Source organism: Tamandua tetradactyla, chromosome 9, assembly GCF_023851605.1.
Source record: "Tamandua tetradactyla isolate mTamTet1 chromosome 9, mTamTet1.pri, whole genome shotgun sequence".
Taxonomy (NCBI): domain Eukaryota; kingdom Metazoa; phylum Chordata; class Mammalia; order Pilosa; family Myrmecophagidae; genus Tamandua; species Tamandua tetradactyla.
In genome coordinates this window covers 44,727,827-44,753,100 of record NC_135335.1, presented here as the reverse complement: position 1 = coordinate 44,753,100, position 25,274 = coordinate 44,727,827, and the positions used below count along the sequence as shown (strand labels likewise).

The 25,274-nt window shown below is 46.5% G+C and overlaps 1 protein-coding gene and 1 long non-coding RNA gene across 10 annotated transcripts in view; one reads left to right on the top strand and one right to left on the bottom strand.

Moving 5' to 3' along the window:
- Positions 1-25,274, top strand: part of ITPR1 (inositol 1,4,5-trisphosphate receptor type 1) — a 355,613-nt gene that overhangs the window by 261,558 nt on the left and 68,781 nt on the right. For all 7 annotated transcript variants that reach the window (XM_077116692.1, XM_077116687.1, XM_077116688.1 and 4 more), the window contains 4 exons: positions 14,071-14,251; positions 16,561-16,814; positions 23,043-23,243; positions 24,816-24,926. In XM_077116692.1, coding sequence (XP_076972807.1) covers positions 14,071-14,251; positions 16,561-16,814; positions 23,043-23,243; positions 24,816-24,926 — 747 coding nt within the window. The remainder of the gene's footprint in view (positions 1-14,070; positions 14,252-16,560; positions 16,815-23,042; positions 23,244-24,815; positions 24,927-25,274) is intronic.
- The window catches only part of LOC143647061 (uncharacterized), an 89,882-nt gene continuing 84,507 nt past the window's right edge, over positions 19,900-25,274 (bottom strand). For all 3 annotated transcript variants that reach the window (XR_013157813.1, XR_013157811.1, XR_013157812.1), the window contains one exon: positions 19,900-20,572. This is a non-coding gene — a long non-coding RNA (uncharacterized LOC143647061). The remainder of the gene's footprint in view (positions 20,573-25,274) is intronic.

The following is a 25,274-nucleotide window of genomic DNA, read 5'->3' as shown; positions in this document are numbered from 1 at the left end:
TTTTTTTAATACCCAAGGAGGATTCCCTAACTTGCATGGCAATGAGTATAGTACCCTTAACTTCGGAAATCTATATCCTGCTGTTTAAACTCTAAGATGATCCCTAACTACTAGCAGGCCGAGGCAAACTCTACCGAAAAACAAGGTCAGGCTGCATTTTTTTGGGTAAGCACAGGAATCAACAAAGAGATGTTATATAACTGCTATTTATATCCTCCTTGCTCACTATCTGCAGGCAGACAAGAGTCGCTGAGAAGGGATTTAATGAGCTCTCTGGGTTTGCTCACCTTCCTGAGCTGGTAGGAGCCAGCTTGTTCTCAAATGCGTCAGCAAAGAATGTGGCTGTGGGTGGGCGGCTGGGGTAGGTGGACGGAGCAGTTACCATGGTGTTCTTTAATTCCCCTGTCTCTCAAAGATCTCACCCCCCCCCTTCCCTGACTCCTTCCTCACTCCCCCCCCTTCCTTTTTCTTAAATTTTTTTTTTTTTTAATCTATAAGCTTCCTTGTTTCTCACACCTACATATGATTCTTAGAGCTGTCTCCGGAAGCAGAATATTTTTCCTCTCCCTGCTGGGAGCTCCCCATTGTGTAGATTCAGGACATCAGCAGAGATTTTTTTTTCTAAGGTGTGTTTTTTTTTCCCCACCCTCCCTGATCTCTTTTTGCATGACTTTTAAAAAATTAGCAATCCTTCAACTATAGAGATCTCTCCCTAGAATGTGTAAATCTTGCCTGATTTAGGACCTTTTCCCCAATATTTGATGGGTTGGTAGCTGGACAGTCTAGATATGCCCCCTGGAGAAGAGCTGTGTGTGTTTCCATACATCTTCCACCGTGTCCCTACTTTGCAGAGAGGGGCATCTCCTGTGTCATCTGGCATGTTACAAACCAGGACCACATGAAAGCGAGAGAATGCATTTTTCCCACGATGATCATTCCTGGAGCTTGGGCAGTGTCCATTACCTGCAGGTTGAAATTAATAAGCTGGCATTTGTTTTAAAAGATGGGGGGAGGGCAGAATGGGGAAAGCTGCACCATTAAATTCTGCAGTCTTTAATAGCAATAGCCTGTTTGAACAATCAAAGGCAAGCTGATTTCCCCTTACTAATTTCTCGTAGAGACATTTGCATAAAACATCCCCAGAATTCCAGACCAAGTAAGCAATTTTTTCTGCGCTCTAACTGGAGGGACTTTTCCTTTGGAAATCTTCCAGCAGAATTAACTTCATGGTTGAGAATAATTTCTGATTAGAAACTGCCAGCAGCTTGATTCCTCATCTGGGGACAGTGCAGACACCTCACCCAAACTCTGGTCCCCAACCTCTGAGAACCTAATTGATATTCACAGCTGGCTTGTGCTCTTCTGCCACGACTCTCCTTTTTCAATGAGAAATCTATGCCCACTTACGTCTCCTGAGGTTCTCTAAGTTCCTTTTAGAAAGTATCAGAAACTCTTCATGTTTCTACCAACTTGCTATGCCTGGGTACTTTTCATCAAGATGTCCTAGACACTGGAGGGTGTGGTCCTAAAACCATCTGAGATCTTCATGCCACTTGTTTCCCTCTGAATTCAGGATTTTGCTTTAAAAAGAAAGTATATTGTTATTCAAGGATGATGCATTTCAGTTACCCTCACCATACAGTGTTGGAGAAATATGTTTTTATTAGTCTCTTTGCAACACAAGCCCATAAACTGTTGAGCCCAGAGCAGGTGGTTATCAGGTCTGGGGAGAGAGTGAGGTCCTGAGATGGCAGACCTGCAGATGCTTGTCCTTCCTGCTTCTTAACGCAGGCTACCGTGTCAGTGGGACCAGTGTGGTTAACAGTTAACAGGGCGGATTGAGGCTTCCGCAGCCAGGCTGAGCCATCGTAAAACTATGTGCAAAATCCTAATAAGTCTTCAAGGGGTGAGAACTCCACAGCAGCTATCTGTGGCTGTTTTTGGCCATCGTGTATTTTCTTGGTTTGATGGGACTTGGAGCTTTCACACATAAGCATCCTTTGGTCATTGAGTTAAACTTCATCTGCCGTAGATGCAAAGTTAGACTCGAATTAAATTTGCTTAGAGCTGCACTTCCTTCAGGATTCCTGTGCATTTGTTGATGTAGTAAATATTTCTTGAGTACTTTCTGTGTGCCTGGCACAGTTGGCATCGATGCAGCCAGAGAGGAGAGCACTATGGTTCCTGCCCTCAAAGAGCTTATAGTCTAGCGGGAGAGACAGGTAGCCTCCTGTTAATCAGTGAATAAATTGATAAATGGGGAGAAGCATGTGAGGAACGCAAACAGGGTGCAGGCCATGGAGGGGGGAGCAACTTATGGTGATGGGGGAAGGTGTCTCTGTGGAGGTGCCGCTGTAGCTGGGACCTGGTGGGTGAGAAGAGAACCAGCTCTGTGAAGAGCATTGCAAACAGACAGGTTGGTGTCAGCCTGGCCTGTTAGGAGAGCTGTCAGAAGGCCAGTGTGGTCAGAGCGTGGAAGCTGAGGGGAACAGTGGGCATGAGATGCCTGCTCAGCCAAGGTAAGGCACTTGTCAGGTGGGCGTCTGGATTAGGTGTTCTCCGTGGTTCCTGCCAACCCCTAGTCAGTGCTTCTAAAGGGCACCAGGCTGGCTCCAGCCCATCACCTGCTTGGACCCACACAGCCATGCCAGCGCCATAAGACATTAAGAAACGCTTACCCAGAGGAGTGCTGTGTAATTTCATCCCACAGGTCCCATTCCCTTGGACCATCAGTAGGTTTTATGATCAGATCCCGCAGATGCTCTCGCAGCCATATGGCATGAACCTGATGGACCAGCCCACAGTGGGACGGGCCTGCGGGGCTGGGAGGCATGGAAGTGCTGCCTCTGTCCACCGGGTACAGACCTGGGCTGGGATCTGAGAGGCAGTTCAGGTGAGCAGGATAGACAGTGGCTGTGGGTCCTGCCTAAGGGAAGTATTTGCTTTGGGTAACGTTTTGCTATTTGTGAGGCTAGTATCTTGGCCCCTGGCAAACCAGGGGATATTTATTTTCCTTTGGATTTTCTGGTCAAGTGGATTTGTTACAAATATGTTTCTTGAGAATGGGGAAGAGAAGGTAGATGGTATTGAATACCTATCAGGCACCAGGCACTGTGGTGGGATTTTACCTGTGCTACCTCCTTGACTCTTCCCAAAGTCTCTGAGGTGGTGCTTACAGCTGAGGAAACTGAGGCTGGATGTTAGTACATGGCCTGACAAATGCACCCAGTTCTTAAGGCACCCCTGTTCCTAACCATCTACGTTGCTGATCATGTAGGATATAGTGCTCTTTCCAGAGCCCAGGATGCTTTGCAAAGGATGATTCTTGACATGGGTACAAATCTCAGGCTGGATTCCCTGTGTTATCTTGGAGTATTTAGGGCAGGAAGAGTCGATCGGTATTGATTCGTTGTCCCTCAGGTGAACAGAGTGGTAATAAGGTCGTGTCAGCCCAGAGATCATCATTTTTACCCTCCCGCCTCTGCTCCAGTCCCGTCTTTATCATAAAGATTGCATCCCTTTACGGAGTGGACGGGAGGAGTACCTGCCACCACCAGGCTCGTATGCATTGGAGCCCCAAGGAGAGAGCCTCCGTGTCTTGTTGTCACAGGTTCCACAAGCACGTCTGTGGGCCAGCCATGATGGGCCCTGGGAATCCCACCTGAGCCACCAGAATATACTTCTTGTTGCATCATAGAATCGGCTCTGGAGAGCCCCCTCAGAGGCTGCCAGGTGCCACCTGCAGTCCCAGATGTGACTTCACATTGGCTTTTGAAGTATTCTTTTCATGTTGAGTAGATGTCCATGGATCAACATTCCAAAATCTCCCTGAGTGCTTTAACCAAAGTCCTTCCTGATGCCTAACCAAAATCTTATTTGTTTTATAGTGCCTTCTTTTTTAATCAGCCTCAAGGAGACTAGAGAAGCACCCCAAACACATTCTTGTCCTTGAATACGATTACCAAGGAGGTCTCTATTGCAGACCCCTCTCTATTTCGGGCAGTTGTTTTTTTGTTTGGTTTTTTTTTCTGCACATCTATTTAGTATTCCACTGGTCACCTTTGTTTTTCTCTAAACACTTTTTATTTTTCCCTCCTTGTCTTTGGCTGGAAGGACAGATAGCTGTGCCAGTGCAGCCCCACAAAAGATCCTGGCCTTGGCATCAATAAGAAGGTTTGATAATTGAACCCAGAGAAAACTTGGAGTCACTTTAACTTCTTGTTCCTGGGTCAGAGCACAAGAGCTTCCAAAGTGATGCCTGACCTGCCTCTCTGACATCTGTTTGATTTTCCTGTTAAATATTGCTAGAGACGATTATTGTTGGCAGCTTACCTATACACGTGGGGACTAAGATAACGCCTTAATTTTTTTTTTTTGGAAGTACATCTTATTGGTTGAGATGTTGTTGATAATAATGTGTGAAGCTGTTAGCATTCTGATCCATACTTGGAGAAAACCAGACTGCTTACCAAGTAGGCCCAGAGCTTTTTCACAGCAAGTGCTGATTCCCAAGGGCTCTGGGAGAGAGGAGAGGAGAGGTGTTTGGCTTTCTTTCTCAGAAGAAAAGGATTTCTCATAGAACAGGCTGGAGTCTGCTATTTTCCAAGAACTGAATTAATGCACCTTGAAAAAAGTATCATGAAAATCCACTGCTTTGGCCCTTACCTTGGAGTCCAGGCATTTCCTTGCAGCTCAGGGGTCAGATTAATTTAATCAGCTTCTCCTTGTATTCTACCCTCTCTCGTGCTTTAGGAGCCGAACTGGTGAGCCAGAAAATGGCCCTCTGTCCAGTCTTTGTACAGTAGAGTAGTCGAAACAGGGTTTTGGTTTCCATGTCTTCAAGGGTGACTCCACAGTTTGGACAAGGGGAAACCTTCCTTCAGAAAACTGCAGTTGAAATGTTGATGCCTGTCTTAGTTTTCCTGAGCTGCTATGACAAACTCCACCCAGTGAATCGGCTTAAACAGTGGGAATTTATTGTCTCATGACTTCAGAGGCTAGAAAGCCTGCTTTCTTCCTGGACAGTGTTGTATTCTGCACCTGGCTTGCCACAAACCTTGAGGCTCCTTGGCTTGCATTTCTGCCTCATGTCACATGGTGACGTCCTCTCTTTTTTCTTCTGGGGTCCATTAACTTCTTGCTTCATGCTCCTTCAAGCCGCAGGGTGGCTTCCAGTTTCTTTATGTCTATAGGGCCTCCAGTGATCTGGATTAAGACCCACCCTCATTCATTTGGGCCACACCTTAACTAAGAATAACATCTTCAAGCACTCCTATTTATAATAGGTTTGCACCCACAAGAGTGTGCATCAAGATTAAGGCCATGTCTGAACCGGGGCACGTAACTCAATCTACCACAATGCCTTTCCGATGCAAACTTGGTTCGCTTCAACTCTTTTCTTCCTGTCAACTTGGAAGTGTTCTTCCTCACATTTATATTATTGCTAAGTTCATTAAAGCTGAAAACCTCCTCACTTCTAGTTCCTCACCCCACCCCAACCCCATGTTCTATATACGACTTTTTGTCCACAGACCAAGCGAGAAGTTGGTGAACTGAGAGCTCCAGATGGTTAGTGGTTAAAATGCATCCAACCTTGCAAAAAAGTTTCTTCTTAGAGGGAGCGATAATTTATGCCAGGGGAATGTTCTATTCTTAATGCCCATTTTATTAATTATTAGACCCTTTTCGTATGGCATCCTTTTCCTTAAGTCCAGAATGGTAACAAATGGTGGAAACCATTTTTGTCAAAAGATTTGGGTCTGTTTAGGAAGAGGGCCAGGCTTCTATTCTGCCTTTCAAAGTACTGAATTTTGTAACATGGAAGCAAAAATGCCCCTCTCCACCCCCTGTCTAAAGAAGCCTGAATGGCTTCTCTAGCCAGTGAAATTCCAACCAGATTTGTTTTGTGAACTTACTAAATTGTGAACTGCTATTGAGAATGGATATTAAGAGTGTTTTTGTTCTCAGTTTAAAGGCCATCTTGACCTGTCAGTACCAGCTGGAATTATTTATCATTGGATGTTATTTGGACAGTAGACTTTGGCCATAGCACAATACCCAGCACGTTAGTGGATCCACATGTCTTCCATTCTACTGCCTTGCCTTCGCAAGGAGTATTGATAGCCAGCAACAAACAGTGCTTGCATTTGAATAATGCTCCATAACAATCACAGTGTTTTCCACATTGTGTTTCACAGCCACCACCTTGACAGGTCCCCAGCTTCCCGGGGCTGTAGAGAAGGCAGGTGGTCAGAGCTGCATTTTCCAGATAAGGAAGCCAGGGCACAAACCAGGTTAATTGCCCAGGAACACTGGGCAAGGCTAAAACTGAGTTTCCGGTGCTCTATCCTCTCAGTGCCTAACCAGGAGTGTTTTATTCACCTCCATCCTGGTTCCTAGCCTTTGAGTTTTGATTGTTATCATTGGTTTCTAAGAAAAGGGCTCAGGATTGAGCAGTCATTGTAGGGCACCGGATTTGTTAACAGTGCATAACCCCCAGCACTGGCAAACCTTACCCTCGCAGAAGGGGGCTGAGTGGGAGCCCAGATTAATAGGTACATTAAATGTCATCGGAAAAGTGAGTCCTTCCCGTGCACACCTCCCACAGCAGTTCCTTCCCTGGGAGAGCGATCTCTGTTCAGGCAGCTGAGAGACTGGGGCTGGCGGTGGGTGGGGGGAGTGTGGATTAGACAACTCCAAGAGGTATTAAGTGATGAGAAACTTGCTCAGGTGACAAAGCAGGGGAAGAGCGGCTGAGGTGTCAGATAAATGGAGCTTGAGTCCTGGAGCACAACCATTTGCCAGCTGCATGGCTTTGCAAGTTATTTAAACTCTTTGAGCCTCAGTTCTCTTATCTGTGAAGTGGAGATAATAATAGCACCTACCTCACAGGAATAGTTAGAGGATTAAATGAGATAATGTGCATAAAGCACTCATGTAGTGCCTGGCAAACAGAAAGTGTTGGGTTGCCATTCACTCTCATGTAATTTAAGGAAAGGGGAGTCTCAGGAAGTGGTGAACTCTCAATTAATCACAGGTATAGGAAGAGAGCCAAGATAAACCCTACAACTTGGTAACCATTGACGTCATTCTGTCACCCACAGAGCATCTGTCAGAGCTGGGCAGGAGCAGCTTGGTCTGGTTGGAGTCTTCCCCTGAGTCCCAGAAATTCCCCGGGTTTAGACAATGTTCGGGTGTGCCAAAGGCAGCAGTGAAAAGAAAACAAAACAAAATAAAAAACAGAGACTCCAGAGAAGAGCCTTCATCAGACCCTGGAAGCTCACTGTGTAGTAGTCGCAGTTTTCTAATTCTTTCTAATTCTTGGACTTAGCCTGAGACCTAATTAATTTTATAGCAGATAACTGAGCATCCAGAGTAAATATCATGGATTATGTTGGTCAAGGTCATGTCTTGTGAGGCAGTCCAGTGGAAAATCTCAAAGATTCTTTCAAGGCCCAGAGAGAGTGCTTCTGGAAGCTGAACCAGCCACGAGGTAGAAGCGCTTTCCATGTGGAGTGAAGATTTCGCGGCTGCCCCAGCACTTGAGCCTGCCCACCCACAGATCCATCCCAGTCCTACCAGGCTCAGTCCTGGGTCAGTGCACCTCTGCTTCCTGCCTCTCCCCTCTGCTGACAGCTGAGACACCCTGCAAGGGAATCTTCCCATGGGAATGGCCTCATGGCCCAGGCAGAGGCAGGTGGGCTGACTGCATGCTTAGAGGAGTGCCACAATAAGCCTGTCCTTTCTCCCTCTAATTTCTGAACTCCGGGGAAAGTGCCTTTTTGACAAGGAAGATGTTTGACACTCAGTTGACTTCCAGGGTATGAGGGAAGCTCATGCCTCCATTATTCTCCCCAAACTCCTTTGCCTGCACGATATAACTGGGGCTTTGACCTCTTGCCCCTAAAGAAGGGAGGGCCCACAACCTGGCTCCCTCCTACCACTGCCTCCTGGTGCCCATGGGTAGCCACCCTTGTCTGTTCATCCCTAACCTTGGGAGTTCCTCTTGTCTCCAAAGCCAGTCTGGCTGGTCATAAATCATGCTCCATTTTGTGCAAGGACTTGGGTGGGGGCAGTGGAAGATTGCCAGGACAATTCAGTCACATTTATTATTTTCAAGACTGAAGGGTAATTTTCTCATTAGTTTAATCTAAGACCTCAATTTATTCGCCCCTCAACAACTCAACTAGACAGAAGAGAGAAAACCGTGTCTACTTGACAGTCGGCGGAGGACACGAGGCCCTTTCTTTTTACCAGAATGTAAACTCAGACCAGGGCTTCAACCAAACACCATCTAGTGTGGTCAGGAGGGCCTGCTTGGATGGTCAGGAGATGAGAGTTCTTGTGATCTTAGCAAGGCCTTTTCCCCTCTCAGGCCTCAGTTTCCTCATCTGTAAAGTGGGCAGGGATACAGTAGGTTGGCAGTTTTCAAACTATCTTCTGTGGAGCCTTGAATTTCCAGGGAGGAGTCTCACTGGCAAGAGGAGGTCCTCCCCTCTTTGTTTCAAACAGAGGAGCTCTACTTATAAGTCTCTATATACAGGGTCTTCATCTAAGATGGTCCATGGGTTGGGGGCATGAATGGGGTTTCACTGCTGGGAAAAATGTATGGAAACTGCAGAAATAGAGTGCTTCCCTCTGTGTTCTCTTACTCTCTTTTAAAAAGCTTGGCTTATGGCGGTGTCTGATTCCCCTCCTGTCCCTACCCTCCAGAGCTGCCACTGGGGATGGCCACAGCCAGCAGTTCCTCCCTTTCCCTGCCCCTGAACTCACCACTTCCTCCTTTTCCGCCCTTTCAAGGGCAAACCAGATGTCTGTGCCATCTGGAATTGGCGCTCTGTTTCTGCCCTCAAACCAGCCTTCCTTGCCTTTATTTCCCATTGTTCTCTTCCTGACATACTAGGATTGGCCTTCTTTGTACTTTTTTAAAGATACAATATGGTGGAAAGGGCACTGGATGAGGGGGTAGGTGGGCTTGTACTGGTTCCACCAGCTGTTGCCTGACCTCCTGACCCCAGCTTTCTCATCTGGAGTCTGAAGGGTTTATGAATGATGATATCTGTCTTGGCAATCTTAAGACGCTGATGAGACAGCATATATGAAGAGGGCCTTGCAACCAAATTTGATTTGGAGATAACCTGAGGGTGGGGAAAATTCAGCTGTGAGGGCGAGGACACCCCGGTGGGGGAGGTGGCCTCTGAAGGCGGCCCTTTGTCTGCATACCCGTGCATAGTTTCAGAGCTTTCTGGAAACACAGCAGATTTTTCTCTCTTTTTAATGTGATGTAATTTGCATGCAATACGTTGCACAGATTTTAAGTATACAGTTCAAATAGATTCGACAAATTTCTGTGCCTATTGCATTCATCACCTATGGCGGCTGCCACAAGTTACTATGGATGTATTTGCTTTATTAAACAACACAAATTTATTCTCTTACAAGTCAGACTTGGGTCTCACTGGGCTAAAATCAAGGTGTGAGCAGGGCTGAGTCCCTTGCTGTTCCCAGTTCCTAGTGGCCGCCTACACTCCTGGGCTCTTGGCCTCGAGTTCCATCTGCAGAGCTGGCAACACCTGGTGAGTCCGCCTCTCCTCACATAGCCCTGGCCTCCTGTTCTGCCTCCCTCTCCCACTTTTAAGGACCCTTGTAATTCCACTGGACCCACCTGCATAATCCATGATAGGCTCCCTATTTTAGGATCAGCTAATTGGTACATGGAATTCCATCTGTAACTTGACGTGCCCTCTGCCATGTGAGGCTCTGGGATTGGGGTGTGGGGATTTCTGGGCCAGGGGACAGTGCCCTGCCTCCCACACCCTTGTAACCACCACCTAATCAAGATGCTTCCTTCACCCCAGAAAGTGCTCAGTTCCCTTTGTAGTCAGTTCCACCTCTCCCCAGAGGCAACCACTGTTTTGATTTCTCTCACCATCAGTTAGGTTTGCCTGCTGTAAGCCAGATTTATTTTGAAGAGTTACCTCAACCCTGGGGTGGAATGACAAATTTGGATAAGTAAGACAAGCTCTGTGACCAGGGAGGGGCCATGAGTTGAAATAGGTTTGAGGAAGGAAGTAGGCATGAAGCCTGGGTGTAGCTACCTGCTCTGAGCTGGAGTCCCACCAGCATCCTTGAAAACAGGGCTGGAGGAGGGCTTTCCTCACCCACTCCCAGCCCCTCTAAGCACATTATTGCCCAAAGAGGTATAATGAACAGGTCTGTATACTGGGTGCGAGGTGCTGTTCTCACCAAGTCCCAGATCAGACCACACTGCAGAGGCTTCCAGCCTGTTCCTCAGCCTCTCTCTCCTACCCTTGGGCACGGCTTCCCTTCTGCAGACCAGTGTCCCCCCGCTGTCCAGCAGGTGTTTATTGAAAGTCTCAGCTGGGAGACCGGCACCATCAGCCTGTCCTTGCTCTGCCACCTCCTTGCCCCACTGCTCAGGCGGGTGCCTGCTGAGGTATTTTTTTTCCAGAGTTAGAGTGTTTTGGGGTTGTGCTATGAACACTTGGTGTGCCTTATCTTTCAGGGTGCCCTATCTCTCAAAAAGGAACAGTAGTGACTATCTCCACAGGGTTTTGTGTGAGATAACACATGTGAAGTAGTCAGCAAACCTTAGCTGCTAAGAGTATTGCTACGACCTTGGCGTTGAGCTTTCATAACCACCCAGGAGGTACTAGTGCTCCCCCATTTCACAGATGAGAAAAGCTGGGCCTCAGAGATCTCACTGTTCTAAGGTTACACTAGCTGGTGAGTAGTAGGACCGGAACCCAGGTCTCCCTGACGTTGGAGATGGGGTTCTCATGGCTTTGTTCTCCTGCCTGGGCAGTGCTGGGACACTGAGCCACCTCTTGTCACTGTGAGGTCTTCACACGATGCTGACGCAGTGGCAGTGACGGCAGAGCTCACGGAGTAACCAGACTTGCTGCTGGGCACTGCGAGGGCAGCCTTCCCGCAGGCGTCAGAGCGGCGGGAACTTAACTCACGGGTGCAGAGGGCTCAAACCCAGCCAGTCTGACTGGGAAGCCTATGCTGCCACTTCCTTGTTAAGAATTTTTCCTTCCCCCGAGGTAGTGGTGTTCCTTCTCCTTTGGATGCTAAGAGGCATAACTGAGCACACGTGTCGTCTCATGATGGCCAGGTGCCTCCGGATTGAGCCTGAAGGTCCTGACTCACCTCTCTGCATTGGCCGCCTCCCACCCGCTGGCCCGACCATCCAGCCTTTTCTGGTTCCAGTTTCCTGTGGTTACTCACGTCTTCTGTATGCTACTATCCATTTGGTTTCTTTACTGAGCATGTTCTTTTTATCAAGCTGCCTCAAACTCCTAAGAAAGTGAGAAGTGGTATAAGTAATGCAACGTAAAGGTACTGGCCATTGTGGAAACTTTGGTAGAAGCGGGTACCCCTCAGTCCTCTGCTCATTTCTCATTTCACAAGAGGCATCCTTACTCTGAGCACATCAGTTGATATCCGTTGGCTTAAGTGGCGAGACAGTAAAGCAGTGTGATTTTTAGCGGGCTGGGGGGGTGTGCTGTGCTGCATGGTTACAGATGACAGATGGGCAGCTTTATTTACTTACTTAAAGTGCTTTTGTTTTCTTGAGTGACCAGATTGTTCCAAAATGCTTCTTCAGATGCCTCCATGCGAGGAGAAGACTGTGGGGTAGCAGCTAACGTTGACAGCCCTGAGCGGCTCACAGCATTGGTTAGCTGTCTTCCCGTGACCCTTTGTGGCTTGTTGAGGTGAAGAATTTCTTCACCATAGTGAGGGGCCTAGAGGCTTAGCTCCTAAGCCCCACACGTTTAGTTTTGTTTGTCTGTGGATGCATCAGCTGTCAAAGGAGTGAACAACTGGGCCTTGGTTTCTCACGTTTGAGCAATTTTCCGAAATTATTTTATGCTGGAGCTTGACTTCTGTGGTACACAGTGAATCAAAGCAGAATCTGATTAGCAGGACCCATTCAGAGGAGCCAGTAAGTGTTGGGTTGTGTTCATCCTTCAGACAGTTACTGACCACCTCCTGTGTGCTAGGCCTCTTCTGCATTTTTTGGAAGACAGCTGTGACCTAGACACATGAAGCCCCTGTCCTCGTTGAGCTTACATTCAGCATGAGACAGACAGTAAGTAGGTAAACAATAAAAGCTATGGAATTTCAGAGGCCAGTTGTCTGAAGATGATAAAACAGGGTATGTGAGCATCAGCAGCTGGCCAGGTGGGGGAGCTGGTAGGAAGATGATTAGAGAGGGCCCACTGAGGGGGGTAGGAGGTAATGTAGCCTTGGGATGAGCCGGGAAAAGCAAGAAAGAACCAGAAAGTGACTTGTTGGAGTGTCTGCCATAGTACTATTCAGCAGCAGTCTTTTGGGTCAGTTTCCTAGGGATGAAAGGCTATTTTGGTCTATTTAAATAATCTTTAGGGTGATAATGGAATCACTGTGTCTTCTCCTCCCTAGGCTGCAGGGTCCAGCCACCTTTGTACTCACTGTTATATCTCTTGCAGCTGGCATAGCTCCAAGCTCAGGACAGGACATAGTAGATAGTGGGTGGATGGGTGGCTGGATGGACAGAATAATCAGAACCTAAGAGAAAATGAGACATGAAAAAGGCGATGAGGACACTTAAAACTTAAGCCTGGTTCAGAGAGTGGGAGTCTCAGAGGATTCGGCAATGCAAAAATATAAGACTAAGAAGTAGGGGAGATGGTGGCTTGAAGGGAAAAAGATAGAACCAGGGAGCAGGATGGATGGATTCTGTGTAGTATGTAAGGAACAACCAAAGGCTAAAACAAGAAAACAGTGAGGCAGAGAAGAAAGGGCCCAAGCAAGAAGTTCTTTGTGAGCAAATGGAACAGATATCGGTCAGAATAGAGTATGGGCCAGTGACCGGAGGAGGCGTCAGAATGACTGAAGTTATGTGTTGGTGGATGGAAGCATTGGACTCTTTGGGGGCTGCTGAATCAAGCATTGGAGGGGTGTGTCGGGGAGAGCATTGGAGGAAGTAGAGGCTTTGAGAGGCTGGTGCGGTTTGAGTTTCTTCTGGGATTGTAAGCCCCAGGTTGCTTTGTAGGGAAGTACCATCTTTCCAAATGGCCAAGGATAGGAATTGGCAGAAAGATCCAATTGGGAGAAGCAAATGTATAGTTTGGAGCTTTGTTTTATTCCTCTGGAAATGAACGTATTGTATTTTTATGTAAATAATTCACAACAGTGTGGTGTTTGCAAAGGGGTGAAAAGCGAACACTCATAAATGGAGTTGAGATACCATATTGTGTTGTTATATCAACAGTGTATACTATTGCCTGTAGTGAGTCCAAAAACAAGTGTGTATCCAAGAGGCATGCTACCTGTAAACGTTGAGCTCCTTCATCTAATCACCTGTACCTGTTCCTCAAGCCTGATTTGAAAGCCACCTCTTTTAAGAAGTTTTTGGGACTGCTTCGGCCCAAGTATCATACTTGTTAGCTCTGAACTTCTATGATATAATTGTCTTGAGAGTTTCCAGAGCAGTTTTTACTTCCACATTTTTCTCCTCCTTGTGGACATGTCATCCTAATGACAGAGGGAGCTCTATGAGGACAGATAACATGCCTCATTCATCTTTATATCTTTCCTAGGGCTGTGCCCAGAGGGAGAGCTCACAAATGGTCCTTAAATAAATGGCTGGCCCTGCAGTAATCTCCAAAAATTCATGTTCTGTTTCCGTTGTTAATGGAGTTTTGGGTTCATTTGGGTTTTTTGTTTTTTGTTGTTGTTGGGGGTGGCAGGTGGTGGGAGGTTCTTAGTGAGCTAAAATCTGCCCACCACACCTAGCCTACTTCCAGAGCCTTCATCACAGCTCCAGGAAAGAAATCCCATGACAATTTCTTTTAAAGGCTCTGCCTAGAGAACCTCAAGCCTTAGAATCTAGAGAATGCTCATATGTGGAATGGGTGTTTCACCTTGATCTAAACTTAGATCATTTGTGAGACTTTTTGACTGGCTCAGATATCTGTTAGGCTTTGGTGTTTTGAATAACAGAATGGCGGGGCTATAACTGATCTGTCACGGTATTTAAAATCTGTGGGCTTTCCTTGGCAGCACTCCTTTTTCTGCCGTTTGACAGAAGATAAGAAGTCAGAGAAATTCTTCAAGGTTTTCTATGACCGAATGAAGGTTGCCCAGCAAGAAATCAAGGCAACGGTGACAGTGAACACCAGTGACTTGGGAAATAAGAAGAAAGATGATGAGGTAGACAGAGATGCCCCGTCACGCAAAAAAGGTAAATATTAATATCTACATTGTGTGCAGCTCCTCTGGGTTGGCTTGGCTGAGACCAACAGAGGAGTTCCTTGATGTTCTTTTTGATTTGTTCTTCATTTCTAGATTTCAAAGTGCATTCTGAACTGGGGTTTACAGAATAACAAAACTCATCTGGTTACGATATTTAATTCTTCTTAAGTTACCTAAGCTGAAGTCCTTTGGCTTTGGGGGTGGTCTTGTTATTAATAAATTACTAAGCATTCCTTCTTGATAAAATTTAGGGGCTTAGTAGCAGGAGATCAATTAATATCCTTTTCCTGTGATTGTCATTTAATGTTAGGGAAAGTTGGCCAAGATACAGTCAGTCCTCATGATTTGAGGATTCCATATTTGCAAATTCACCTACTTGTTAAAATATGTTTGTAACCCCCCAAATCAATATTCATAGTGCTTTCACAGTTACCTGCAGGCAGGAGGAGAGGGGAGAAAATTTGAGTTGCCCACTGCACATGTTCTCAGCTGGGGTCAAGGTGACACTCTGCTTTCTTCTTCCATCTCTCATACTGTAAACAAGTATCCTTTTTGTGGTATTTTTAGTGCCACATTTTCCCATTTTGTGCTTTTCATTGCTGGGTTGGCTGTTTAAAATGGCCCCCAAGCGCAGTGCCGAAGTGCTGTCTAGTGTTCCTGAGCACAAAAAGGCTATACTGTCTCTAAACATGCATTAGATAAGCTTTGTTTAGGCCTGAGTTACAGTGTTGTTGGTTGTGAGCTCAGTGTTAATGAGTCAACAATGTATATTAAATAAGGTGCCTTTAAGCAGCGGTACACCCAAAACAAAGTTGTAACTTGACTGGTTTATGAAAATGTTGTGTCAAAAGTATTGCCACTGCAAGTAGAATATTAACTGTATAAATTTGCAAATTGGGCAATACCAGGCAAAAGCAGGTGTCCCAGAGCATTTAGGGAGCATTGGGAATTTATAGTAAAAACAAAACAAAATGGGAAATGGCAGTTGTCAGGCAAGTTCTATCCTGGTGGCTTTTCGGAACATCGAGGCAGAAGGAAACTTGTCCAAAACTTACCAATTGGAGCTTGGGCCTCTTGTTCCTTTAAGTCTCCTTTTCACAGTTGCATCTTCCTGAAATCTCACTGTGTTGGTGTAGGGTGTTCCCTTGTGTGCCTCCTTTGCTGGGAGTCTTTCTGTAACCTCGGGCCTGAAGGTCAGTTCCGAGTCCTTTACCAGCTGTGAGCAGAGGCCCAGGACCCTAACCCTGTATTTCACCGAGGAGCGTTGTGTGGCATTAACCTATGCCCAGTTCACAGCCTCATCATAGAACACAGCTACTGTGAATAATGACAATCGACTGTCCTTAAACTGGATAGAAATCCTTTATCAGCTAACTCTCCCTTATTTTTTACAGAATTCAAAAGTTCATAAAGCTTTTTGTCCATTATCTCCACTTGAAGAGAAGCAGTAATGGGGAATGGGTAGATCCACTGGTTTGGGAATCAAATGGCCTTGGGCTAGTTAATTAACCCTTCTGAACCTCATTTATTTTTTTAAGTCTAGAGCAGGATTTCTCAATTGCAACACAAATGACACTTGAATAATTCTTTGTTGTGGGGCCTGTTCTGTGAATTGAAGGATATTTAGCAGCATCCCTGGCCAATACCTACTAGATGCCAGTAGCACACCCTACCCAACTCTCCCAGTCATGAAAATAAAATGTGTCTTCAGATATGGCAAGATGTCCCTGGGGTGGGAGTGGAGAAGAAAAAAGAGAGATAGATGGCTAGCCCTTACTGTGAGCCAGGCTTTAGCTCAAAGTTCTTTTCATGTTTTAGCTCATTTAAAATTTTGACAAATTTTAACAAATTTTGACAAATTTTAAAAGGGCAATAAGACTGTTGCCCCTGTTTTACAGATGGGAAACCCAGGGCACAGCAATGGTAACTAGCTCTTCATGGACACGCAGCTAGTAGGCAGTGGAGCCAGGAGAGTGGGTGCAGAGTCTGTGTTTCTAACTGTAATTCCTCGGCGACTGCCCAGAGTCATGATTTGTGAGGTCGGCAGAGGCTGGGTAAAGGCTTTTCCTCTAAAACACGGTGCAAGCATAGACAAAACTGTGAGCAAGCTGGCAGTGCCTGACTCCGCTTTGACCCCAGCTACGAACAGAGAAGATGCAAGACTCCTTAGAGTGTTTCGCCAACCCCGTGAACACCTAGTAAACACCAGAACTTACTGTTTCGGAACCCCCACTGTGGGGTGGCACGTGGCACTCCTGAGGATTAAGCAGCGTCTCTCTCTTCTGTTTTCCATTCCAGCCAAGGAGCCCTTGACGCAAATCACAGAAGAGGTCCGGGATCAGCTCCTGGAGGCGTCCGCTGCCACCAGGAAGGCCTTCACCACCTTCCGGAGGGAGCCCGACCCCGACGACCACTACCAGTCAGGGGAGGGCACCCAGGCTGCCTCAGACAAGACCAAGGACGAGCTGGAGATGAGTGCTGTCATCACCATCATGCAGCCCATTCTCCGCTTCCTGCAGCTGCTTTGTGAGAACCATAACCGGGACCTGCAGGTGAGGGCCCAGCTGGCAGTCCCAGAGGCCCGGCTCCCTCTGGGACTGCCATGGCCTACTTGGGCATTCCTGTTCCTCTCATTTCAGCCACTTTCCTTGAGTTGAGGGTCCAGGATGATTATCTAAGGGTCAGAGATGAGGGTCTCTTTCTTTTGCTCCCAGTGGAGGTGCCTGCTCCGTATCTTTTTGTTAAATGTGGGTGTGCACCCATGTGTGTGTGTGTTTCTTACATGCACACTGCGATTTGCCACGTAGGTGCTCAGATACAGCTAGGATGGATGGATGGAGAGATGATTAAATATTTTAAACATACTAGACTTACAAAATCTGGTACATAGAACGTTCTAATTAAATACATGTCGGTTGAATGAATGAAGCGGCCTTCCAGTGTTTTACACAGATAAGGGCTCAAAATATTGATTGAAATGATTATTGTAGGAATCCCTTTGTCTGTTTTTCCTGTGGATCGTAGCAATGGCCAAAGTTAATAGGGCATTTAGAATAATCTGGATGCTTAAATGATGCCAGTACTATTGTCCACATTTCATACATGGGGAAACTGAGGCTCAGGGTGTCCAATATGGAAGTGCAGCACTTGAACCCAGGCAATCTGAGGCCACACCACAGCTCATGCTCTTAACCACCGTGTTAAGACAGAGGGTGTTTTCTCCTTGCAGTTTCTCAGCAGCAGAGCCTATTTAGGAAGGACCAAAGATGGATTCCAGGTATAGATTCTTTGTCTGAATGGGCATAGATCCATAGAGGCCTGTCACCACTCAGAAGAAGCGTGCTAGGATACAGGGTCCTTGCCTTTTTCCAGGTTTTGCTGCTGACACTTTGGTGTGGGGAAACCACCCCCCCATGCCCGATTGGTGTGAGGCTGAACAAGAAAGGTGGGTCTGAATAAATCCTCTAAGACAGAAATATTTCCTTCTAAAATCAACAAGTTGGCAGTGGTTGTTCTGCGTATTTGAAACACAAAATCATGTGAAAGGGAAACAGTTCTGGTCCAAACCAGGCCAGGGGAGGCTGCCACCTTGAAATAAGTGCTTGGCAGACTTTGTCTACGGTGGGACTCTGGCCATTCACAAAATCACTGAGGTCATTCTGCGCCACGCTGCCACGCTGCCACGCTGAATTGCTCTGACTTCAGGCCTACCATGGAATCTGTGAGCAGATTAGTTGAGTAAATTATACTGGTGAACAGTAAGACAGAGCAGTGAACTGGAATGGGGTGAAATCTTCAGCAGTAATATCTTCTACTCCTCTTTTGTTTCTAATGAAATTGGTCTGAAGAGTCAGAACTTTGAAGAAGCTTCTACCCTGCATATCAGCTGGCACAAGCTGGCCCATATTTGAAAATGATAAGATTTCACGTAAAGCCCCAGTGTTGGCTGAATGGGGCCCGCAGTACTGTGTGTTTACATGGTGGCAGCTGCTGCCTGTCCAGAGTTTGAGCACTTTCTCCACTGAGCTGCCCAGCCCATTTCAGCCCTTGACCTTCCCTGCCCAATCCTTGTCCATGTGCGGGGTCCCAGCGGTGGAGCATTTCCACGTTAGTTGCTTAACCTTTGGGCATAAAACACCTCAACCCTAGATCCGTTTGCCTGGGATAAGTAGAGAAAAGCACTCCTGACCCAGGATCAAGGACTTGGTGATAGTCTCGGTTGGCTGGTGTTCCTCTGTGAAGGCCAGCTGTGTCCTTGCTTTCTCTGTCCCTTTACCTCCCCTGTCGCCAGCATTAGTCATGAGGGAGTCGGGCTAAGAAACTGTGAATGAGACTATGAAAGACCAGACCATCCCACGACTAGGAAGACAAAGCAGCGAGCACCTTGCTGCATCTTTGTGGATGGGTGACCACATGCTCCTGGCTGGGGGCTCTTTCTGGGCTGAGCCTGGTGGACAGTGCCATGTACTCTTCTGCCAGCAGGTGTTACTGGTCTCTACCAACCTTGGGCTCCAAAGGAAAAGTAGGTTGAGAGTTTGCCGGTGCAGGTGTAGGTTCCTTTAGTCAACATCAGTGCAACCCTGCTCTGTGCCTGGTGTAGGTAGTGATGGAGACCTCACCCCTGTCCTCAAGGAGCTGGAGTCTAGGGTGGAACCACTCAGCAAGCCAGGGATTACAGTACAGCGTGGTAAGTGCCACAGTGACAGACCATTAGAGAAGGCGGCCCCAACCCAGTGTGCAGGGTCCAGGAAGGCTTCTCAGAGGAGCTGGCATCTCAGCCAAGTTCCAGACTCATGGACTGTGAGGCTACCTGGAGTGAATCTCTGCAGGAATGTCAGAGGGGGCAGTGCTGATGTTTGTCCCCTGCATCTTTCTTTCTTTTTTGGCATGGGCAGGCTCCGGGAATCGAACTCGGGTGTTTGGTATGGCAGGCAAGAATTCTGCCACTGAGCCACCATTGCGCCACCCTTGTTCCCCTGCATGGTTCTTATTTCACGGACCTGCCTTGCCTTTGGTCTCTCCCTGACCTTCCCTTCTTCACCAACACACCCAGCTTCTCCTTTGGAAGAAGAGTAAGGCTTTCATTGAACAAAATCATCATTTCTTGCTTGAAATTCCTTCATCATTTTAGTTTGGTACCTGAGTTCCTCACAAAAATCGTCTTAGAATGAATGCCCTAAGAACCCTGTGCGTGGAAGCACCTTTTAATGAAGCCCTCCTCCAGTTCAGTTCTCAGTGCTCCCCTCTGGGGATCAGTGCTTTGATGGGGTGGGGGAGGGAGTGTGGGGTTAAGTATATATTTTTAAAAGACCTAGTGACTTTAAGTTTAAAAGTACTGTAAAGATTATCCAATTCAATAGTGTTCACGTTTTTTGTTTGTTTTGTGTCTTTTTTTGGGGGGGCCACAGAATCCTTTGTTTGAACACCTTTGTAGAAATGTACTGAGTTAAGTAGATGAAAGCAAAGCTGCTTTGTACAGAGTGGAGGACTGGAATATGTTTGAGCGTCCCTTCCTTCCCTTACCTACAGGAGCTCTGAGAATGGGGGGGTACTCTGGGGAGCTCCCAGAGTTCTGCAGGGCCCTAGTGGGAAACTAATGATCTGGATAGGTGGTTTGCAAGGATGAAGATTAATATCATCTTTTTTAAAAAAAATCCCATTAAATTAGGCTCTCTGAGGCAGTATCCTGCTTCAATGAAATTGCTTTTATAGGAATCTGGTTCTCAATACGATGGCTGTAAGCAGGATCAAACTACTCTGAATGCCACTCTGTTGACTGTGTTCCTGAACAGATATGAGCCATTGGGTCAAGGCTTCCTCATGTTGCTGAGAGAGGAGAAGGCATTCTCATAAGGAGAGAATGTTAGGCTTCCCGGTGTAAAGAAACATAGATAAGCTTAGAGAGAGGGAGAAGAAACCCAGCCTCTTGTAGCAATGCTGTCTGGGCTATGGCCCAAAGCTTCTTGTCATATTTATAGCCTTAACTTTCCTGTTGGTAAATGTTCAGTAGAGATAAAGCCACCAAGTTTGACTTTGCCAGACAGGCTGTTGCTGCCTTAAGAAAGCCTTGTTTGTAATAGTCAGAGACGTGATGGGAAGGACTGTTTTTTTTTTAACCATTTTATGTGTGCTTATTGAACCTGCACCTGAGAAGCTGGTTTTGCTTTTCTCCTGGGTGAAGGATTGCAGGTCATCATCTCCTGTCCGCTGAAATCTGTATCAGCATCGACTTGAAGGTCTCCGTCCATGAGGGGCCTTGTCTCCTTATTCCATCTGTCTTGACTTGGTATCTGGCCCTCTGAGGAAGACCCTAAAAAGAACACAATTTGTTGAACCAGGACAGGCAGGGGTGATGCGTGCCACAGGTTGATTCCATCGTCTAAGCCCATCACTAAGTAGAGTGATGAGTGCCTCCTAGTGAGTGGCATGCCTCTGTTTCTGAAAGGACAAGCAGAAGTGGATGGGAGTTAGGAAAGGAGAGATTCTGGTTAGACACTGCAGAATCCATGAGAGATGGGGGAGCTTTCGAGAAAGGGCAGACAACTCCTTGGGGAATGTGGAACGTTGGTTCTTCTGGTCAGCCTCGATGATTTCTTAAATTCTCTTTTGCCCATCTATTTAATTTAATTCAGATTATTTCAGCCAGTATTAATAAAGCACCTAGTATGTGTCAGGCCCTGTGCTGGCTGTGTTCACACGGTGGTGTCGATGTGGCCCTAGGCAGAGCTGGCAGACTGCACTGTCAGCATCGTTGTGAAGTGTGGGGAGGGCTGGAAAGGGCAGGCTTCAATGCTGTGATCTCTTTGGAGTGGGAGCAGCATGAGGGTTAGGGAGGACTTCCTAAAAGAAGTGACTTTAAACCACTTCCTGAAGGAAGATACATCAACCGGGGAAGAGGCAGGGAGAGCGCACCAGCCACTGGGAAGAGTGTGGCTGAAGCCTGGGAGGAGAGAAAGTGAAGTGCGCTTAAAGAGTAGCAAGAATTTCATTGATGCCAAGCAGGGACGCTGATGGACACAGAGCAGGACATGGTGTGGCAGGAATGCAGGAGTCCGAGAGAAATCGAGGGGCCTTGAGAGCCATGGTGTGCATCTCAGCCATGGGCAGCCAGGCCTCTCCATCCTGCCCTCTTCCTGGGGGCTCATTTACCACCCCGCAGGGTGAGGGGCTCAGCCAGGCCCTCCAGCAGGGGGCATTTTCCCTGCAGCAACTGGAGCAAGGATGAAATGGCAGTGAATGCCCTTCTGGCTTCCTATGGCTTTTAGGAAATATTCAACCCCCCTTCCCAAAGCCCACAGGGCCCCACATCACCTGTTCTCCCTGCACCTCCCACCCAGGGCTGGAGCAGTTGTATTAGGAAGACTGAGTGAAAGGGGCTCAGGGTAAGTCAGGGGTGATCAATTTGATGGTGAATTGAGTGTGAACATTGGTGCCTAGATTTGGTTACTGGCTCTTAACCTGTGCGTTTACAAATATCCTAATTATATAAATAATACATAATCATATTCTTTCTTATAAAGGTTCAAAAGGAAAATAAATATTTAGAGTTAAAACATAATCACCCTTCTCCCCCTTCCTACCTTTCTCTACCCACGGAGAGCTGTTGTTGGTTTGGACTCTAGCCTTCCAACCTTTTTTCTGAATAGTTGGATGGGAGCATTTGATGCCTATTAATCTGCTACTTGCTTTTTTCTTTATTTTAAACCTAATGCTTTATCTTAGAGAGCTTTCTTTATAGGCACATATGGATCCTATCTCATTGTTTCTGATTTCACAATATTTAATGATACCGACCTACTATAACTTCTGTAATTAGTCCTCAGTTGACGGGCATGTAGGTCACTTCCAGTTCCTCAGTGATACAAATAGTGCTGCTGCAGACATTTGTAAATGCTTCATGAACAGAAGTATCTCATAGAAACAGAATTACCAGATCAACAGTTATGTCTATTTTACCTACCAATTTTTTTAATAGTAAACATGTATAACTTTAATAATTATGAAGAAAAAGATATTTTAGCTAGGTTTTTTTTTTCTTTCTCAAGAAAAGGCTACTGCAATCTCTGACCAAAATCTCTTCATCACAATAGACTCTGCCTTATGGGTGGTTAGAACCAGCTTTCTTTATGTAGTTGGAGGATTTTGCTCTTTGTCTCTTACTAGCATTGGACATTTACCGGGAGAATACATACAAGCGCATATGCACACACACACACTTTTTCTCACTCACTCTCTCTCTCTGGCTCCTTCTATAACATAAAAGACAAGACAAGATAACCCAAGCTGAGGCGGGCCCTGCCTTGAGCCCTCCTGAAGCCCCTTGCTTAGCAGTGAACAGTCCCTAGAGCTACGCCTCTGTATGCAGTACCCAGACCTGCCCCTCCAGCTTTTACATCCACCCACTGCCTTTGGCCATGTTGGATACCTCTGAATGTAGCACCGGTTGGGAGTGGGTAGGGAGGGGACAGGAGTGGGGAAAGGAGTAAAAAGTGAATGGAGAAATGAGAATTTGGAAAGGTAGTAGGAGTCTAAAGTGGGCTGTTAAAGAGGAGCCCTCCTCCTGGCCTCCCATATGATGGCCCTTAGAGAGCAAGCCACAGCACTGGTGGCTATGGCTGCAAAGCCCACAGGCTGAGCACTCCTGGGGAGCATGGTGATGCTGCTTTCCTGTCCCATGAGGCACCTCCCTGCATGATCAGTGATTGATCCAGGGCACCAACCTTGAGACCATCAAAATGGCAGGATGAATTATTTTTCCCCTCTTCTCTCTGTCTTTGCAGAACTTCCTTCGTTGCCAAAATAACAAGACCAACTACAATTTGGTATGTGAGACGCTGCAGTTTCTGGACTGTATTTGTGGAAGCACAACTGGAGGCCTTGGTCTCCTCGGACTGTATATAAATGAAAAGAATGTAGCCCTTATCAACCAAACCCTGGAAAGCCTGACTGAATACTGTCAAGGACCTTGCCATGAGAACCAGGTAATTCCATTTGTTTTTTCAGGGAGGAAATAAAAACTGTGTCATTTTGGAAATGTTGCTGATAGAAACCAGATCACATAGTCACATGGACATCCGCTTGTCGGCCAGGGCAGGAGAGGGGATTTTGGGGCCTTTTTTCAGCAGTTGATAGAGAGCTTTGGTCCTATATCCTGCTTCAGGGCTCTGCCTAATGGCTGGTGCTGGAGGGGCACCCCTAGTTTCCTTACTTGGTTGGTTTGGTTTGAATGTCTAACTCAAACTTGGCTTTCAGGGAGAGATAATAAAAGGGAGGTTAAATTAGGGCCCAGAGATGGTTTTCCATTTTTAATGCTAGAAGAGGTTTAAGAAGTAGCTACCCGAGACAAAGGGGTTTAAACCTAGAGGGAAGGAACTTGCTTCACGTGAGCCAGCTTGCAAGTAATGTCCACATGCCCAAGAACGTGAAAAACGAGAACCTAGGGCAGCGTGAGAGTGACATGTGAACCTGTGTAGCTGACGTGAGCACCGTGGACACACAGTGAAGACAGAAGGCCATTTGTGACTTTGACTTGTTAAGAAGTAGTTTTGAAGGGCAGCCCAGTAGTTTCTTTTCTTGAGTAGAACCATTGTTTGTGCAGAGCATCTTACAGATTTTGTGAGTTTTAGCATGGGAGCTAGGATGAGCCAGATCTTGAACCCCAAACATAGCTCTATCTTAGCTGGAGGGAATAGGCCAAGATCTAGAATGACCCGATCTAAAGCCAGTGGCCAGGGAAAGGTTGAAATGCTGGCTTATGTGGGGCACGAGGCCAGGACCTGCTTTAGAGAAGAAAAGTTTACAAGAGAACAGCTCAGTGGATATTAAAAACCTGGTTTTAGTTCTCTATGCATGTAAGGATAGCATTTTGTTAAATCTACTTTTGTTTGCTGGTCTTACGAGACAGATGGTGTAGTCCTAGAGAAAATGAAACGGAACAACAAAAACAAAAAAATACAACAGGCTTAGGGAAAAGGGCCTTCTCTGACATCTGAGTGAAATTCATTACAACCTCAAGTTTACTTTTCTGCCAGACAGGTCTGTTGAAGGGAACAGAATGGCATGGACTTGGCTGAAAATGGGGATCTTACCTGGGGGCAGATGATTAATTTTGATATTGTGTAAATTAAACAGGAAACTTGCTTTCCAAGCTTAAACCTTAAGCAAAAGTATGAAATATGAAAAACGAGTGATGTTAGAGAGAATGGAACACACCTTTAAAGGGGAAAACAGGGCTCGGGACCGGTATCAGTCATACCCTGTAATTTTCCCTTAAGAACAAAAGCAGCCTGCATGGCCCTGTTTGGATTAGACATGACCATTTTATCAGTTACGGCGCATGGGGACTTTCCTGCTGTTTACTGTTAATTCTGAAACTAGAGATTTTCATCTGTCTTTTATTTTTACCACTTTCTCACGGAAAATTTGCAGCTCTCCCCTAGAGACATTACTGGGAATGGCAAGCATTGTGTTGAAATAGCAGTTCAGCCTGTTGGCTTTGGATGTCTGATGTATGACCAGTGTCCGTGTAAATGTCTGTGTGTCTATCTGTGCAGAACTGCATAGCTACCCATGAGTCCAACGGCATCGACATCATCACAGCCCTGATCCTGAATGACATCAACCCTTTGGGAAAGAAGAGGATGGACCTCGTGCTAGAACTGAAGGCAAGTAGGAGGCGAAAGCAGAGTGCGGTGGCATTTGGAGGCGACTGCTTTCGTGCTTTACCTCGGCACATGACCTGGTCAGTGTAGTGAAGCCAGATATCAAAGACAATTCTTTTCAACTAGGAGCGATACAAGTTAAAAGTTCTAACTAAAATGCAGAGCTTCACTCTTTCCCTTCCAAATGAGGGCCCCTGAACAGCTTTTTACCGATTAGTGACATGGAGTGAGGACGGATCACTCAGCATCCAAGAACTAAAAGCATCGATTCTGAAAGCCACAGACAGAGAAACCACGAACACCCCATTCCCTCTATGTTTTCTCATTTCCCCCCTTTGAGGAAAAAGGGCC